The sequence below is a fragment of the Pimephales promelas genome, chromosome 16, assembly GCF_988280905.1.
Source record: "Pimephales promelas chromosome 16, fPimPro1.hap1.1, whole genome shotgun sequence".
Classification (NCBI taxonomy): Eukaryota; Metazoa; Chordata; class Actinopteri; order Cypriniformes; family Leuciscidae; genus Pimephales; species Pimephales promelas.
Genome location: NC_142784.1, coordinates 32265920 through 32282235, shown reverse-complemented (window position 1 = coordinate 32282235; position 16316 = coordinate 32265920). Strand labels below are relative to the sequence as shown.

Here is a 16316-nt window from a genome sequence, read left to right as displayed (position 1 = left end):
TATTATTATTAATATTGCATTCATTTTATTATTTATTTACATTTGATTTATTTAATATACAATTAATATATTTAATTTGTACTGAATAGGCGCCACAACAAAAATATTATTTTAATGTGTGTAAATTATGTAGCCTATATGTGTATATAAACGTAAGACTGGAAAATATAAATGAAAAAAATGTTTAATAGCCTCTATATAAATTAATGTATGTGACACAAAAAGGCTGTTTATTATTTTGGCTGGTAAAAAAATATGCTTGCTGGTGGATTTTTTCATCTTCCAGTCCCCGTAGCAGGTGAGCCAAAAAGTTTATTTCGGACCCTCACAGCACACACGAGCACGGCACAGCGGCCAAAAACACACGCACACGAGCATGGCACAGCGGCCAAAAACACATGAGCATGGCACAGCGGCCAAAAACACATGAGCATGGCACAGCGGCCAAAAACACACGAGCATGGCACAGCGGCCAAAAACACACGCACACACAAGCATGGCACAGCGGCCCGACGCACAACTGCTTAATAAAGAAATAGCACCATGACCAAACCACAATAGAATACCGTATTTTCCGCACTACAAGGCGCACTTAAAAGCCTTTAATTTTCCTCAAAAAACGACAGTGCGCCTTACAATCCGGAGCGCACCGGATTATAAAACCCACCTTCAACGAATGACCTATTTTAGAGCATTTTTGGCCTTAGTGCTGAAAATACGGGTATGATAAAAAGAAGCATGACCTACCTTATTCAGCAGCTGTTGCATCAGCGCGCTCTTCTCCTCTACCCTTTCAATGATGCAATCCGTGTCCAAAGAAACAGTCTCTTTTTCGATTGCCATCAACATAAATGCTTCAAGATGCTTCTGTGACGCTGTGCTCCTTAATCGATTCTTGATGAATTTTAACGTGGAAAAGCTTCGCTCACATGCAACTTATGTCACAGACAGAGAGTTAACAGAAACTTGTATCCAAGTCCGATTAGATGGTAGGAGTCAGTGAGCAGGTTATACCTTTGTAGGTTTTAGCAGAGTAACTTAGGCAAACAACAGGCGATACTGTTTCACATCAACCAGTTTGTTTCTGACTGGCGCAGTTTATTTAAACAGACACATGTGCATTCATTCAATCACTAATTAGGTCACATGACATACACTCTGCAATATGATTGCTTGGTTCCAAAATAAAATAAAATAAACAAATCAAATATAAATGAAAGCACAAACTTTATAAATCTTGCTCTCACATTTCTATTTCATCATTTCATCATTTCAATATAAATACAAAATTCATACACCAAACATAAAGGAGTTAAATTTCATTAACTTGAACTTTGTTGCTGGTTTTGTTACATCCGCAACCATATCATAAGTTGGACAGTATTCCAGATTAATTCTGCCTCCCTTGATTACAGATCTCACAAATTGAAATTCAACATCCACATGTTTACATCGTTGTCTACACAGGATTTTTTGCTAAAGCAATGGCACCCTGATTGTCCTCATACACTCTCGATTCATATTTCTTACCATCAATGTTTTCTAACAATTGCTGTAGAAATAGACACTCCGGCAGTTGCAGCTTAAGCCATATACTCTTCTTCACAAGTCGACAGTTCAACAGTAGGCTGTCTTTTGGTCTTCCATGAAACCAGTGGACCATTTTTATTTATAGGCCAACACAGTAACCTGTAGTGCTCCGTCTATCGGTTAGATCAGTTTCCCAATTCGCATCACAATATGCATGAATCAAGTTATCATTTTCACCCTTTTTGTAACACAATTCTTTGTCTTTGGTCCCTTTTAAATATTTTAAAACATGCTTGACAGTGTTCCACTGTTCTATGGCAGGTCTTGTTTAGCCTACTTCAAATCTTTTGAGAAACTAAAAGGCGTAAATTACATTTGTATGTATTCTAAATAAAAGGCACCGGTTGTACTGAATGTCAGCTTGCTTATTTTGCTCAAGATAAGGATTTATTACCTCCAAATGTGTTGCAATATAAAAACGATGCCTCTAACCACAGGTCGAGAGCTGTCGTTCAAACCACACAATTTTGCGATGCTGTTTGCGAATGTTCGTTGGAACGATGGTTTCGGGAAACACCGACTCATTGAACTATGCTGATAACGACGGAACTTGCGACCATAGTTGGCTAACGATGCTTTCGGGAAACGCACCCCTGAATGAGCCGCGGCTTGGCTGTAGATTACACAAAAGACGGACACTTTTCAAATTCGCTGATTGTAGCGCCTCCTAGCGTCGAAAGGCAGCAAATACATCCCAAATTTTAAAAGCCGCATTCTGGTTGTCTACTCACTGTAGCATAAAATAAATATGAATGAACACAAGAATGAATGTCGTTTTAACTGTGGAAAGGCGACAGTACATTCTATGTTTTTTTAAGTTCAAATCCTCCGATGTTAATCTACTAACTCTCCGGACTGCTTTGTTGGACAAAATGGCGCATGGCGAAGTATGATTGGTCAGATCACCTGTCATTTATTAACATATAACCGATTGTTATTGTTTTTCTGCATTTCTTTCCAGTCGCTTTTCATTTTGGTATTTCTTTGAGCAAGCGCTCAATCAAAACAATCTTCAATAATCTTGTTCTCCAACAAAAAACACACAGATCTTGTGGCATTCACAGCAACACTCGTTTATTAGTTAACTAACTACACATTTACTTTATGTGAATCTAACAAAAAAAATTGCTCTTTGACACAGAACAATGCTTTCTAATATGATACACTAGACTACTTGAATGTTTGAAACTCTTTCCACACTGAGTACAGTCCTACGACTTTTCTCCAGTGTGAACTCTCTCGTGTACTTTCAGGTTTCCACCCTGAGTGAAACTCTTGTCACAATATGAGCACTTGTAAGGTTTTTCTCCAGTATGAGTTCGTTCATGCAGTTCCAAATGCTCAGCTCTAGTAAAGCTCTTCCCACAGTCAAAGCACATATAATCTCTCACTTCATTGTGTGTTTTCTGGTGCAGTTTAAAACTGTCAAGACGTGAAAAACTCTTTCCACAGAGAGAACACACATAAGGCTTCTCATCTGAATGAACTTTCAGGTGTTGTTTTAGTTGTGATGATGAAATAAAATCTTTACCACACTGATCACAGTTAAATGGCTTTTCTCCAGAGTGAATGAGCAGATGATGATTGAGAATTGATAGTCGAGAGAATCTCTTTCCACACTGAGTGCATGGATACGGTTTCTCTCCAGTATGAATTCTCATGTGTAATTTAAGGCTTCCTTTCTCTGTGAAACTCTTTCCACACTGAGTGCATGTATGTGGTTTCTCTCCAGTGTGACTTCTCATGTGTGTGTTAAGGCTTCCTTTCGCTCTGAAACTCTTTCCACACTGAGTGCATGTATGTGGTTTCTCTCCAGTGTGACTTCTCATGTGTGTGTTAAGGCTTCCTTTCTCTCTGAAACTCTTTCCACACTGAGTGCATGTATACGGTTTATCTCTAATGTGAATTCTCATGTGTGTGTCAAGGTGTACTTTCCGTGTGCAACTCTTTCCACACTGAGTGCATGTATACGGTTTCTCTCCAGTGTGAATTCTCATATGTCTGTTAAGGTCGCCTTTCTGTGAGAATCTCTTTCCACACTGAGTGCATGTAAACGGTTTCTCTCCAGTGTGAATTCTCATGTGCATGTGAAGGTGTCCTTTCTCTGTGAATCTCTTTCCACACTGAGTGCAGGTGTGCGTCTTTTTGGCTTTTGTTCTTTGAATTGTAAAGTTACGATGTTCCTCCTCCACTTCATTCAGTTCTTGTCTTTGTTCTTTCACTCTCACCTGGTCTAAAACACACAGAAATACAGTTAGAATCAATTGAACCCTCATTTATTAACAGAAAGCAACACATGCCGTGCAAAGGCAAAAGACCGTAACTTTGTTTTTGGTCGAAAATGCGTTGAATATTTTTGGCATATTCAAGACCTCCTTTATCATGTGGATAAGTATATTGAGTCAATTCCGTTGTTTTTTCGAGAAAATAATGGGTTGTCTTATGCCGAGTTCAGACTGCATGATTTTAGCCACGATTTTGCCTCGCCGAAAGGTTTTGAGAAATCGCCGACAAATGCCCGAACTCACAGGCAAATCGACGCTCGTTCACGCGAGTGACAATCATGCAGTGTGAATGAGCAAAGACGCGAACTGAGAGAATCACCGACGCCCGTGAGATATTTGGCATGCTAAATATCTGTACCTGTCGGCGATTCAAAATCCTGCTGTGTGAAAAGTGTTTTGACTGAAAACTACATCAGCGATCACCGGCAGCCAGTGAGAGAGCAAGATACAGAGCAGCAGGGAGTTCGGGGAGGAGTTATAGATCACATATCAACATGATATGGCATTGTTTCAGAAAAAAGCTTCTTTCGGTCTATTTGGACACAATAAATGGAAGAAAAATTAGTAGAAATTTGGCAGGAGCACTCGTGTCTGTTTGACGTTTCACCAGCTGTACCACAACCGGTTCGAAAAAAAAAAAGTCTCACGTGAGAACTCCGGTCGTGCACGTGTGGTGTCGCGTTGTTTCATTTTCACATCTCACGTGTGTTTGTTGTGAAACGTAGTTTGCGCGCAGCGTGCTAGACAGAGTCAGTCGGCGATTTTTCCTATTGTAAAGTCATGCAGTGTGAAACCTTCTGTCACCGATCAATCGTCCAGTGTGAACACAGTGACTGAATGCTGGCCAAGATAGTCATGCAGTGTGAAAAGAACAGCGGTGTGAAAAGCAAATCATGCAGTCTGAACTCGGCATTAACCGTAACTTCCAAAAGTCCATGAGAAACCAAGGCAGAACACCATAACATCAGTAATGGAACGCTCATGAGTTACGGCACTCTGCCTTTGTTTAGCCGCGCGTCAATATGAAGTTGTTGGCGTTCTATCAAGTAATGCCTATTAGATAATACTGTGTTCTGCCTTTGTTTTACTCGCCATTAAAATTGAAGTTACGATATAGCCTGTTTACTTTGTACAGCTACCATCCATCCCTGTAACTTCTGCTGTCCTCAGAGCTTTGCCCTGCACTAACGAGGTCAGAACATTTAGTATTAAGCCACTCCATCGACAAACGTGCGATATCGATCGCAAAGGATATATGCAGATATAGCGATCTCACGACCAAGTCGTACGAATTCGACGAATGATTAAAAAGTGGCTAATTCGTAACAATTCATACGACCTCACTCGTACGAATTAATACGATTTTGCTAAATCGTACATATTTTACGAATTGGCCAATTCGTATGAATTCATACGAATGACCTACCCCTTACCCCGCCCCTAAACTTAACCATCACGTGGGTTTAGACAAATCGTACGAATTAGTACGAGTGAGGTCGTACGAATTAGTACGAATTAGACACTTTTTAATCACGCGTCGAATTCGTACGAATTGGTCGTGAGATAGTGTTGGATATAGAGTTGACAGAAAAATGTTAAACATGCCCTAACAGGTCAACAGGCTACCGGACCTAGTTGAAACAATCATGCATCTAGCTGGCAGAGCGCCAAAACTTCGCCGGTGCCTTCAGCTTCGCCCTGAACATGGTCGAGCCGACGCGGGACTAATATATCACAGGGATAACAAGTTTATACTGGTGCATACACAACATAGCCTAATGAAGCAAGAAGTGCTGGTGCATACAACATCAGAACAGCTGTTAAAAGCATGCACACAAAACACAGCGCCCGGAATAAATCCGTGGGACGAGCGAAGTGCACACCAACGCACACTGAAAAGACACAGAACACAGAAGGTTGTGCTATAAATGCATTAGTTGTCTAGGTAGTCCAGAACACGTCCCCTCCCTACTGAGTCCTAAGGGGTAAAGCACTGCGTAGTAGGCTACTTTTCATGAACTGAGGGTGATGCATTCAAACACGAATCTCGGTAAACAAACGCCTGTGAAAGTGCGTCTTTCATATCCACCGCTATAAACCAGTCTCCGGGTCGAATGTGCGCGAGGATCTGTTTTATCGTGATAGTTTTGAACGCGTGTTTAGCAAGTCTTAAGCCTCTCTGTACCACTTGAAGATACTCTTTAAAGTCATTTTTCTCAGTTCTATACTCTAGCGAGACATGGTCTTTTGCTTTTGTAGGGCAGAACAGAGATCAGATCTTTTACTTTTTGTTCTGTCATTCATTTGTTAATATAGTACAAATATGTTTGACAACTGCTATAGACAAGGTTATTGTCATTTGGATGCATAACTATCATTTATCATCCATATTCTGCTTATAAATTCACATATCAAAGCATCAACAATGAAGAATCAAGAATGAACACCAACCTGTTTGTTCCTCAGTATCTTCATGTTTTATGGATGGTTCTGGATCACTCGTGTCTTCAGTCTCCTCTTTAATAAACTCCATCTTTTGAATGGAGTGAATTGTTGTGGGAGGGGCTTCACTGCAGGTGTGAACTGTGATCACTGTGTTTTTATCCAATCTGCGTTTAAAAAGTACAGGGCCATCATGTTAAACTGAGCAGATGAAAAACCTCTTTGTCTCCAAAAGTTCCCTGTTTTCAGCTCATTCATTATGGTGATGATCATTATGGTCTGAGATCTTCTGTAAATTGGCACATTAAATGGTTTAATTGTAGTCAACAGCTAGGCTGAAACAAACTACAGCACATCACCTTTGAAATTTCACTTCAGTTCTTGTCTTCGCTCTTTCACTTCCATAAGGTCTGAAACGTTTTAAAACATAAAGGCCTCGTTTACACTGCATGGTTCAAGTGACCCAAATCCGATTTTTTTCCTCTCATGCAACGCATTCTCACCCCAAGGCGTCACCTTTGACCATGCTTCAATATTTGACGTTTTAGGTGCCCTTTAGCGTCACTTACATGACGCGATCCTACGGCGTCATCTAACTCAGTGTTTCCCAACCCTGTTCCTGGCGGCACACCAACACTGCGTGTTTTCTTTGTCTCCCTAATCAAACACACCCGATTCAACTCATCAGCTCATTAACCCACCTGATTATGAGCTGATGGGTTGAGTCAGGTGTGTTTGATAAGGGTTACAAAGAATACACGCAGTGTTGGTGTGCCGCCAGGAACAGGGTTGGGAAACACTGATCTAACTGACGCTAAAGGAAAGCGTCAGTTAGAGGACGCGGTTAGGTTTAGGTGTGGGGTGGGGGTAGGGTACACGCGATCCTAGGGCGTCATCTAACTGACGCTAAAGGGCGCCTAAAGCGTCAGATATTGAAGCATGTCCAAATGCTTCCCATGGCGTCAGTTAGGTGACGCCTTGGGGGTGAGAATGGGCTGTCTCATGTGGCACAGATCGGATATGACCGGTGAACGTGTAAGCAGGAAAAAAAACGCATGGATTCTGATTTTCTCAGATCGGATTCAGGCCTCATTCATGTGGTAATAAATCGGATATGAATCAGATACGTGCATTCGCGAGTGCCATGTAAGCAGACAAATCGGATATTCCCCAGTAAATGCGAGTCATGCGTCATTAAAAACTGCGCGATTATAGCCGCGAGCCGCGCGATGGAAGATAGGATACACACCAGTGATGCGCGGGTTGATCCGAAATGAGTTGATGATCCGTTACGGGTCATCCAAAAATGTTTTTAATGATATTCGGGTCGCGGTTGGTCGGGTCGTTTGAAAAAAGATGCCAATTAGGCCATCCTTAAAAATATTTTGGTTTGCAGTAACAGCAATTTTTTTTAAAAAAAAAAAGGGTCGGTAGGTAGGTCTATATATTTTTTTTTTTTCAAGATTCAGTGTAAAAAAAAAAGGGTATACAATTTTGGAGATGGTGATCGTGAATTTAAAAAAAAAATGCATATTGTGACATCACTGACTGGGTCTTCAAACTGTGCATCCACCGCTAGGTGTTAATGCAAAATATGACCAGTTACATTTTAGGCTAGTCACAAAATGTATAATATATCTATTTGTTATGCATATATACATGAGATAAGCAAAAACAAGTACAAACACATGGTCAAACAAAGAATACAATTAAACAAAGATACAAATTAGCCTATATACACAGTGCTTTAATTTCAGGAAGGTCTAAAAATAGCTACTTTTCAGTTAAGTCTGTCGCTCTCTCTGAAAAGAAATTTAATTTAGCTAGTAATCAAATGTAAAATGACACTGCATAGTTTATCATAGTTAGATTAATGCTTATTGAAGTTTAAGTTTTTCATTCAAGAGCTGTGAGTGATTTTATCTGCCTTTTGTTGTTTGATTCGCATTGGCTCAATAGTCACGTTTATTAGACTACTGCCCCTTTAAGACCGAATGCAGAACTCTACTGTAATAGATGACTGATGCACCATCATTTTCTCCCAACTATTTACGTACAATTAAGACATAAACTGTGTTTAAATGAATCTCAGAGCAGGTCATTTTATATTTTATGTATATTTGATGGTTTAGATGCGCACATGAAGCCCAAAATGAGGCGATAGCCTACTTTTCTTGTCTCGTTTTCAGTGGCGGCTGGTGAAAAATATTGTAGGGGGGGCTGAATAGGAGGGGGGGTCTGGGGGTCCCCCCCCCAGAAAATTTTGAATTTAGTAGATGTGATTTCCTGCATTCTGGTGCATTTTAGGCCTTAGGCCATGCCCTTACCTATACCAATAAAATAACTTAAACCAGTCAATACCAATGGTCAAATAATACAATAATAATAATAACAGTTTGACAGTTAATGATAATGAACAAGTTGCATGTTTATTATGCTCTGTGTGCTGACAGAAAAAGTGCAAACGCATAATATTGATAAATTATAATATAGGTAATACAAAAAATAATAGGTAATACAACAATCTAGTTTAATCAATCCCCAGCTGTAGACCACATATTTTTGACAAATTGACAATTGGATAATGGATAACAATGTGTTGATACTAGAGAAAGAGAGAGAGAAAAGGCTCTGAAAGAGAGGGTGGGACAACATTCTTGAGGGTAACACCCAAGTATGAGAAGAAAGTTGATTTTAACTAGTATAAAACACAGTAATCTAGCTCAGAACTTAAAAACATCAAAAAACAAAGCAAACACACAGGTATTAATATTCCTATAACTATTTTAATATCAAACGTGTGTGAAACAGTGTTTATGTGTGTGTGAGTGAGTGACAGAGACAGACAGATCAATTCCCACGACCAGTGGCGGCTGGTGAAAATTATTGTAGGGGGGGCTGAATAAGAGGGGGGTCTGGGGGTTCCCCCCAGAAAATTTTGAATTTAGTAGATGTGATTTCCTGCATTCTGGTGCATTTTAGGCCTTAGGCCATGCCCTTACCTATACCAATAAAATAACTTAAACCAGTCAATACCAATGGTCAAATAATTCAATAATAATAATAACAGTTTGACAGTTAATGATAATGAACAAGTTGCATGTTTATTATGCTCTGTGTGCTGACAGAAAAAGTGCAAACGCATAATATTGATAAATTATAATATAGGTAATACAAAAAAAAATAGGTAATACAACAATCTAGTTTAATCAATCCCCAGCTGTAGACTACATATTTTTGACAAATTGACAATTGGATAATGGATAACAATGTGTTGATACTAGAGAAAGAGAGAGAGAAAAGGCTCTGAAAGAGAGGGTGGGACAACATTCTTGATTGTAACACCCAAGTATGAGAAGAAAGTTGATTTTAACTAGTATGAAACAGTAATCTAGCTCAGAACTTAAAAACATCAAAAACAAAGCAAACACACAGGTATTAATATTCCTATAACTATTGTAATATCAAATGTGTGTGAAACAGTGTTTATGTGTGTGTGAGTGAGTGAGTGAGTGAGTGAGTGAGTGAGTGAGTGACAGAGCGACTAACTTTACATTATTTCCACTCGACGTCACTGGCGCTGCCATTCTTCTCTCATCTGAGGTAAAAAAATGTCCCGTGGTGCGCGTGCACGGTGCACTCCCCTAATCTGATACTGTGGGCGATATTTTCAGCACCCCCAAACCATAAAATTTGACGGCGCTGATTGGCGAAATATAAACTTTTTTGCATAGCAACCGGGGAACCATTGGCTTAAATTCCAGCACTGTGGGGCTGAGCGAACTGGCGCCCTGAGAAGACAGCCTATTGGCTATACTACTACACCAACATGATAAAAGTAACGAAAGTGAATGCAAATATCATTCTGGTGAGTTCAAAACACTTTTCAAAGTAAAACCATTATTAGCATATAATTAACAAAGATTATTTTTCAAAATGATAAATTATAATATATATTAAAAAAACAGACAGACAGGTCGGAGGGAGGGCGGCGCCCCAGCGCCCTCTATGGGCGAGCCGCCCCTGCCCACGACTAACTTTACATTATTTCCACTCGACGTCACTGGCGCTGCCATTCTGCTCTCATCTGAGGTAAAAAAAAAAAATGTCCCGTGGTGCGCGTGCACGGTGCACTCCCCTAATCTGATACTGTGGGAGATTTTTTCAGCGCCCCCAAACCATAAAATTTGACGGCGCTGATTGGCGAAATATAAACTTTTTTGCATAGCAACCGGGGAACTATTGGCTTAAATTCCAGCACTGTGGGGCTGAGCGAACTGGCGCCCTGAGAAGACAGCCTATTGGCTATACTACTACACCAACATGATAAAAGTAACGAAAGTGAATGCAAATATCATTCTGGTGAGTTCAAAACACTTTTCAAAGTAAAACCATTATTAGCATATAATTAACACAGATTATTTTTCAAAATGATAAATTATAATATATATTAAAAAAACAGACAGACAGGTCGGAGGGAGGGCGGCGCCCCAGCGCCCTCTATGGGCGAGCCGCCCCTGCTCGTTTTAGTGCATTTCGGAGCGCGCGTCGTGAACAACGTCTCTTGCGCAGACTTTTGTGCTTTTAATAGCTCTTTTAATGATTGAACGCGTCCGCAGTTTAGCAACAGTACAGACTGCATTTTACAACAATCACCGATCGTGCTGATTCTGACGGTACGTTTGGGTTTTAGGAAGAAATGACAGCGCAACGCTGTGAAGGGAGGGTTGCGTTAGACTAATGGTTTCATCTCAAATATCTTCTTTTTATAATCTTTGAAAGCGGAAATCTAAAATACAATTAGAATTATATCCCAGATCTAAAGTGTAACCACGTTTTGTCCTCATTGTCACTCATTAAGCAGGGCTGTCGTGTTGTCCGCGCTGTGGCTCCGGGTGAGAGATCGCTCTCTCTTCTGGACTGCGAATAGCAAAATTGCATCACAGACAAATTGTTTAATATTTTTATTATATATAGAAATGGTTGATATTCAGCCCCGTTGCCCTTTTAATACCGGGTACCAAGCGGGAACACTGAAATTACACTTCACTTTATATTCACATAGACAACCGCTGTTTTAAATTGTAATAATATTTCACAATATTACTGTTTTTTTTTTTTTTTTTGATCAAATAATTGCAGCCTTGGTGAGCAGAAGAGACTTCTTTTAAAAACATAAAAAAAAATCTTACCTATCTAAAACTTTTGACCGGTAGTGTACATATTAAATTGTACTATATTGATGTAGACATTGTTTTAAATTACTAATGGAATATAATTACAGTATTTAGGCTACTTTTTTCAAACAAATACCTTAAAAACCATAAAGTTATATTTTGCCATGATAGTGAGGTGCCTGGATGTGGATGACAGCCCGAACTGCGCCCACAACATTTTTTTTCTCTCTTGAATATGAAGGCTGGCTTTATGATCTAAATGCATGATACTGGATGACCATTGGTTCATTTTAATAAAACTTAGAATATTACATTCTACCGAATAAGTAGTTATTTATTTATTTATTTTTTACAGAAAATGTTGATCAGAAATTTAACATAGTAGAATAAGCTTGAGTTAGGATGCAGATTTACTGTCAACTCACTTTCAAATATGCGTTTCGAGACAAACGTAATATTAATAGTGCAGCCTGCACTGCAAACTGTGCTGAAGTGCCATTAAAGTCAGGAAACACAGTGACCTCGATTATAATAAATGCCAGACCTCTCGTTCCAGTCTCCACTGACCCAGAGTCACTGACATCGTCTCCTGAAATGATACTTACCAAGAAGGTTGGGCTTGACTCACCTCAGTAACTGCAATCTAATACACGGGTCACAGATATGCCTAAACATTAATTAACATCAAAATAAAAGCTAAACCCACAGACTCAATCCACCAAAATGATATGTGTGGAGATTTTCTTTTTAAAGTGCGGTGATACGACTACAAAAATACATCAAACTGTTGGCATAAAATTATTCTGACCTTTTCTGATTTTAAAGCACTTCCATAGTATAAAATCAAAACTTTCCTTAACGACGCTTCAGCAAAGGGAGGATTCATTTGAAGCTTCTTGGTCGTAATATCAGGATCATTATCAGCAAAAATAACCGTAGACAAAGCAACTCGTAATCTGAAAACAGGCATAAAGTCAGGCAGCAAACTTACATAAATCAGTCCACAATAGCCAACAGTCCAGGACAGGCAGCAACGAATCACGAAGAGAATAACAGTCCAAGAGTAATCCACGGGAAGACAAAACCACATGAAGAAACGCTCAGAGATGTTCACAAGAGCAACACAAAACTTCACAATGAGGATCTTCTTCATCATCTGTGTTTTTTTTATTGGCAGTTTGCAAACAAAGTGCATTACCGCCATCTTCTGGATTGAGGTGTGAACTCATTGGGAGGTGATTTTATATGTTACTAAATTAAAACTAAAATAATAAAATCTTCTATTTGCAACCTGAGTTTCTTTCATAAAGATCATAACATATTTGATAAAAAAAAAAAATGATCTAAAATGAAAATACCAGTGATGCCCCTGGCTAAATGACAATTCAGAAAGTTACAAGTTAAAAAAAAAAAAAATCTTCCACAAAAATAATGTCACATATTAAAGTTTATTACACCATACATTTGCTTTATTTGGATCTCAAGAATCAGACATTGTCGTGGAAATGGTCATTAGGGGCAAAGCACCGAATGGTGCGGAGGCACCTATTGTATCCGTTCCCGTTCTTCTTATTATTATTCTTCCGCTCTGGGAGTCTATGGCAGCCCATAGAACTGCTTGCGGGAAAGTTATGAAATTTGGTACACTAATAGAGGACAGTCTGAAAAGTCTTCATAGCAAATTTGGAGTCTCCAACTCAATCCCTCTAGCACCACCAACTGTCCAAAATTTCACTCATGTTTATGCTAATAACTTTCGAACCATAATGGCTGGAATCACAATTCCTTTCTCATCTTATTCCTTGGCTCAAGCCAATTCGACTGAACCCAATGACGTCATTTCCGACATGACAATTTGTGCGCCATTTTTAATTATGCGAAAAAGCTACTTTATCAAACTCCTCCTAGGCCGTTGCTGCGATTCTCACCAAAATTGAGTCAGATCATCTCTAGACCGTGCCGAACAAAATGTATGGAATTAAAATAAAAAACGCTGCAAGTCGTTCTCGAATACCATGCAAATTAATTTTACATAATGCTTGCAAAAGCAGACATAAGGCTGTATCTCCGCAACGCTTTATCGTATTTAGACCAAACTTGGTCCATGTCATCACAAGCATGACCTGAGGCTACATGCTGCGTTTCAGCGCAGCGCCACCTACTGGTCCGGAGATATGAAAAATGGCCATTTTTGCTCATAACTTCTGCACAGTTTGTCCAAAAATCATAAAATTGGTCTTGTTAGATTCAGGGCTTCATGTCGTATTTTGCCTGTTGGCCATTTTGAATTATAAAATGCAGTTAAAATGCTGTACTTTTTTAAAACGTTTTTTTGAATGCATGAACGAATTGTTACGGAACTTGGGTCATCAGTACGATGCCCTGAAGGAGCCTGAGAAGTTTCGAAACAGCGCCACCTAGTGGTAAAATTAAATTTTCAAATGCTTATAACTCTGGCTGTGGTTAACTTATTTCCACGGGGGTCATCTCCTTGAGTTCCAGAATCCTTGCCGAGTCCAGTGATACCACATAAGCTGGGTTTCGTATTACGCTTTGTGTAGCGTTGCGAATTAGCGCAAAAAAAAAACAAAAACATTTGGCGATATCTTCGAAACCGCTAGTCCAATCGAGATGAAACGACCATCAGAAAATTGGAAACAGGTCGCTGGCTAAACACCAATGCCCAAATGCAAAAATATTGATAGTAAGGTAAGTAAAACTCAATCACAGTCACGTGTCAGTAATTTTTAATGTTTTTTTCACAAATGTCTATAACTCCAAAAGGAATTGAGATATTTCCACCAAAATTGGCACACAAATGTATGGGCTCACTCTGAAGACACGTTTAAAAAATTGTGTGACTGAGCCTCTTGGTAGTGCTATAATAGAACATAACAAATGCATAACTGAACGAATGCATTGGTGTAACATTACAAAACTACATTTGTGCAATCAGCACCATCCCCTGAAGGTACTCAAAAGATTTCAAGACAGCACCACCTTTTGGTCAAAGTTATAAAAAAAAATTTGAACAATACTCTTAACGTAATAAAACTCTTAACTCTTAACTAATAAATCTGTGTATTTTAAATGCCACTGGTCTGAAGGTTTTTTCATCGTCACCAAACTCTGACCACATCACATCGATTTTGTAACTACGCCACCTATTGGTCGAAAGTGATAATCCATTTAATCACATTTTTAGTTAATGTGTGATTTTTCAATCATTTTGCCTAAATTCATCTTTAAATATCTTCAATTGCTCATTGCTGCAGTTGGTCTGACACATGTTGGCATGTCTTGTTGGCTTCTTTGTGCTTGGCCCTGGTATTGGCCACTCGCTATGAAAGAGAGTGGATCCATGGGAGATGTTGTTTTCATCATCCAGAGATGTTATGGAATTAATGAATCATGAACACGGATGTGGTAATTTATTCGTTTTTGCATTACCAGTTAGTCTGATCACAATATGTTGTGTCACCATAATGAATTAACTGCAAAGAACGAGGAATGTTATGATATATTATTCTGTTACAGCTATTTGTCAAATGATTTGTTGGGTTAATGCTGCTCAGTTTTACGTGTTTATGGTTAATGTCGTGTTGTAATACGTGTTCAAACCAAGCGTGCCGCACAAGCCCTCAAAAGTGAAGCCAAAACGTCTCGATTGCCCCTCTGTGACCGGACCTAGTATAGCTCATATAGCTAGTATATAGCTGCTGAATTTCCATCAGCATAATGATTACTTGATAGTTTTTGAGGTGAATCAATATGCAAAATGATTGATCGGTCACGTCATATAGGCATATCTCGCATTGTTTGTACGTGATATTATTGACAGTTGCATGTGTTGTGAGGAAACAGATATATCCTTGTTTTATGTACATTTACTCACCTGTCTAATCCTTGCATCTCCTTCTTCCTCTGAATCCTCTATGCATTTCTTTTTAGTCGAGATCTAGTCATCTCTAACGTTAACTCAACATAAAAAATACACATAATAAGAACACTAAATGAGAAGCGGCTTTCTGTGCTCGCTTTGGGTGTGTGTTTAGCTCAGATTATCGACTGTAAACAGACTGTTATAATCAAAATCACGATACTTGCAAGATATACGTATAATATTGTATTGTCAATATATGTCAAGATATTGTTGATATACAATATCGTGATAACGCCCAGCCCTAGAGGAGGTTCTTTTTTTTAGTGGCTCTTTAATGTGTTGTGACAGATCGCCGTGTAGAGCATCAGTTAAAGCTGCTCGTGAACCGATTATCTCTTCCTTCTAATTTCTTTTTAGCATCATATAAACATGAATGAACACGAGAAGAAGTGTCGTTTTAACCACGGAAAGGCGACAGTACAATCTGTTAAAATCCTCCCATGTTAATCTAACTCTCCGGACTGCTTTGTTTGTTGGACAAAATGGCGCATGGCGAAGTATGATTGGTCAGATCACCTGTCAATCAAGCTCCCTGCGAAGGGTCAGTTGTTTCCATTTATTAACATATAACCGATTGTTATTGGGTTTTTTTTTACAGTTCTTTCCAGTCACTTTTCATTTTGGTATTTCTTTGAGCAAGTACTCCATCAAAATAATATTCTTGTTCTCCAACATAAAACATCTTGTGGCATTCACAGCAACACTCGTTTAGTTAAAGTCCCCGTGAAATCAAAATTGAACCTATTTACTTTGTTAGCGCATATTACTAGTCTTGTGGTGAACAATTAATCCGTGCAAGTAAAAATATATTTAAAAAATGTTTTACCTTGGTAATCTTTAATCAAAATCTGAAAAGTTACTTCCGGTCTGAAACGGTTT

At 39.0% G+C, this 16316-nt stretch overlaps 2 protein-coding genes across 2 annotated transcripts in view; one reads left to right on the top strand and one right to left on the bottom strand.

Annotated features, from left to right (window-relative positions):
- Window positions 1-16316, top strand: part of LOC148973411 (uncharacterized) — a 51078-nt gene that overhangs the window by 5859 nt on the left and 28903 nt on the right. The gene's annotated exons all lie outside the window — the stretch shown is intronic.
- On the bottom strand, window positions 2173-15694 carry LOC120470757 (uncharacterized). Its single transcript, XM_089120725.1, has 3 exons — window positions 15390-15694; window positions 6327-6484; window positions 2173-3823 (listed from the first exon to the last, which is right to left on the bottom strand). The coding sequence occupies exons 1-3, from the start codon at window positions 15404-15406 to the stop codon at window positions 2802-2804; spliced, it is 1197 nt and encodes a 398-aa protein (XP_088976851.1). The 5' UTR covers window positions 15407-15694; the 3' UTR covers window positions 2173-2801.

Excerpts from the sequence above, each read along its gene's own strand:
- LOC120470757 (XM_089120725.1), bottom strand. Across the intron at positions 3,824-6,326 it reads AGATACTGAGGAACAAACAG|ACCAGGTGAGAGTGAAAGAA; the intron begins GTTGGTGTTCAT and ends TGTGTGTTTTAG.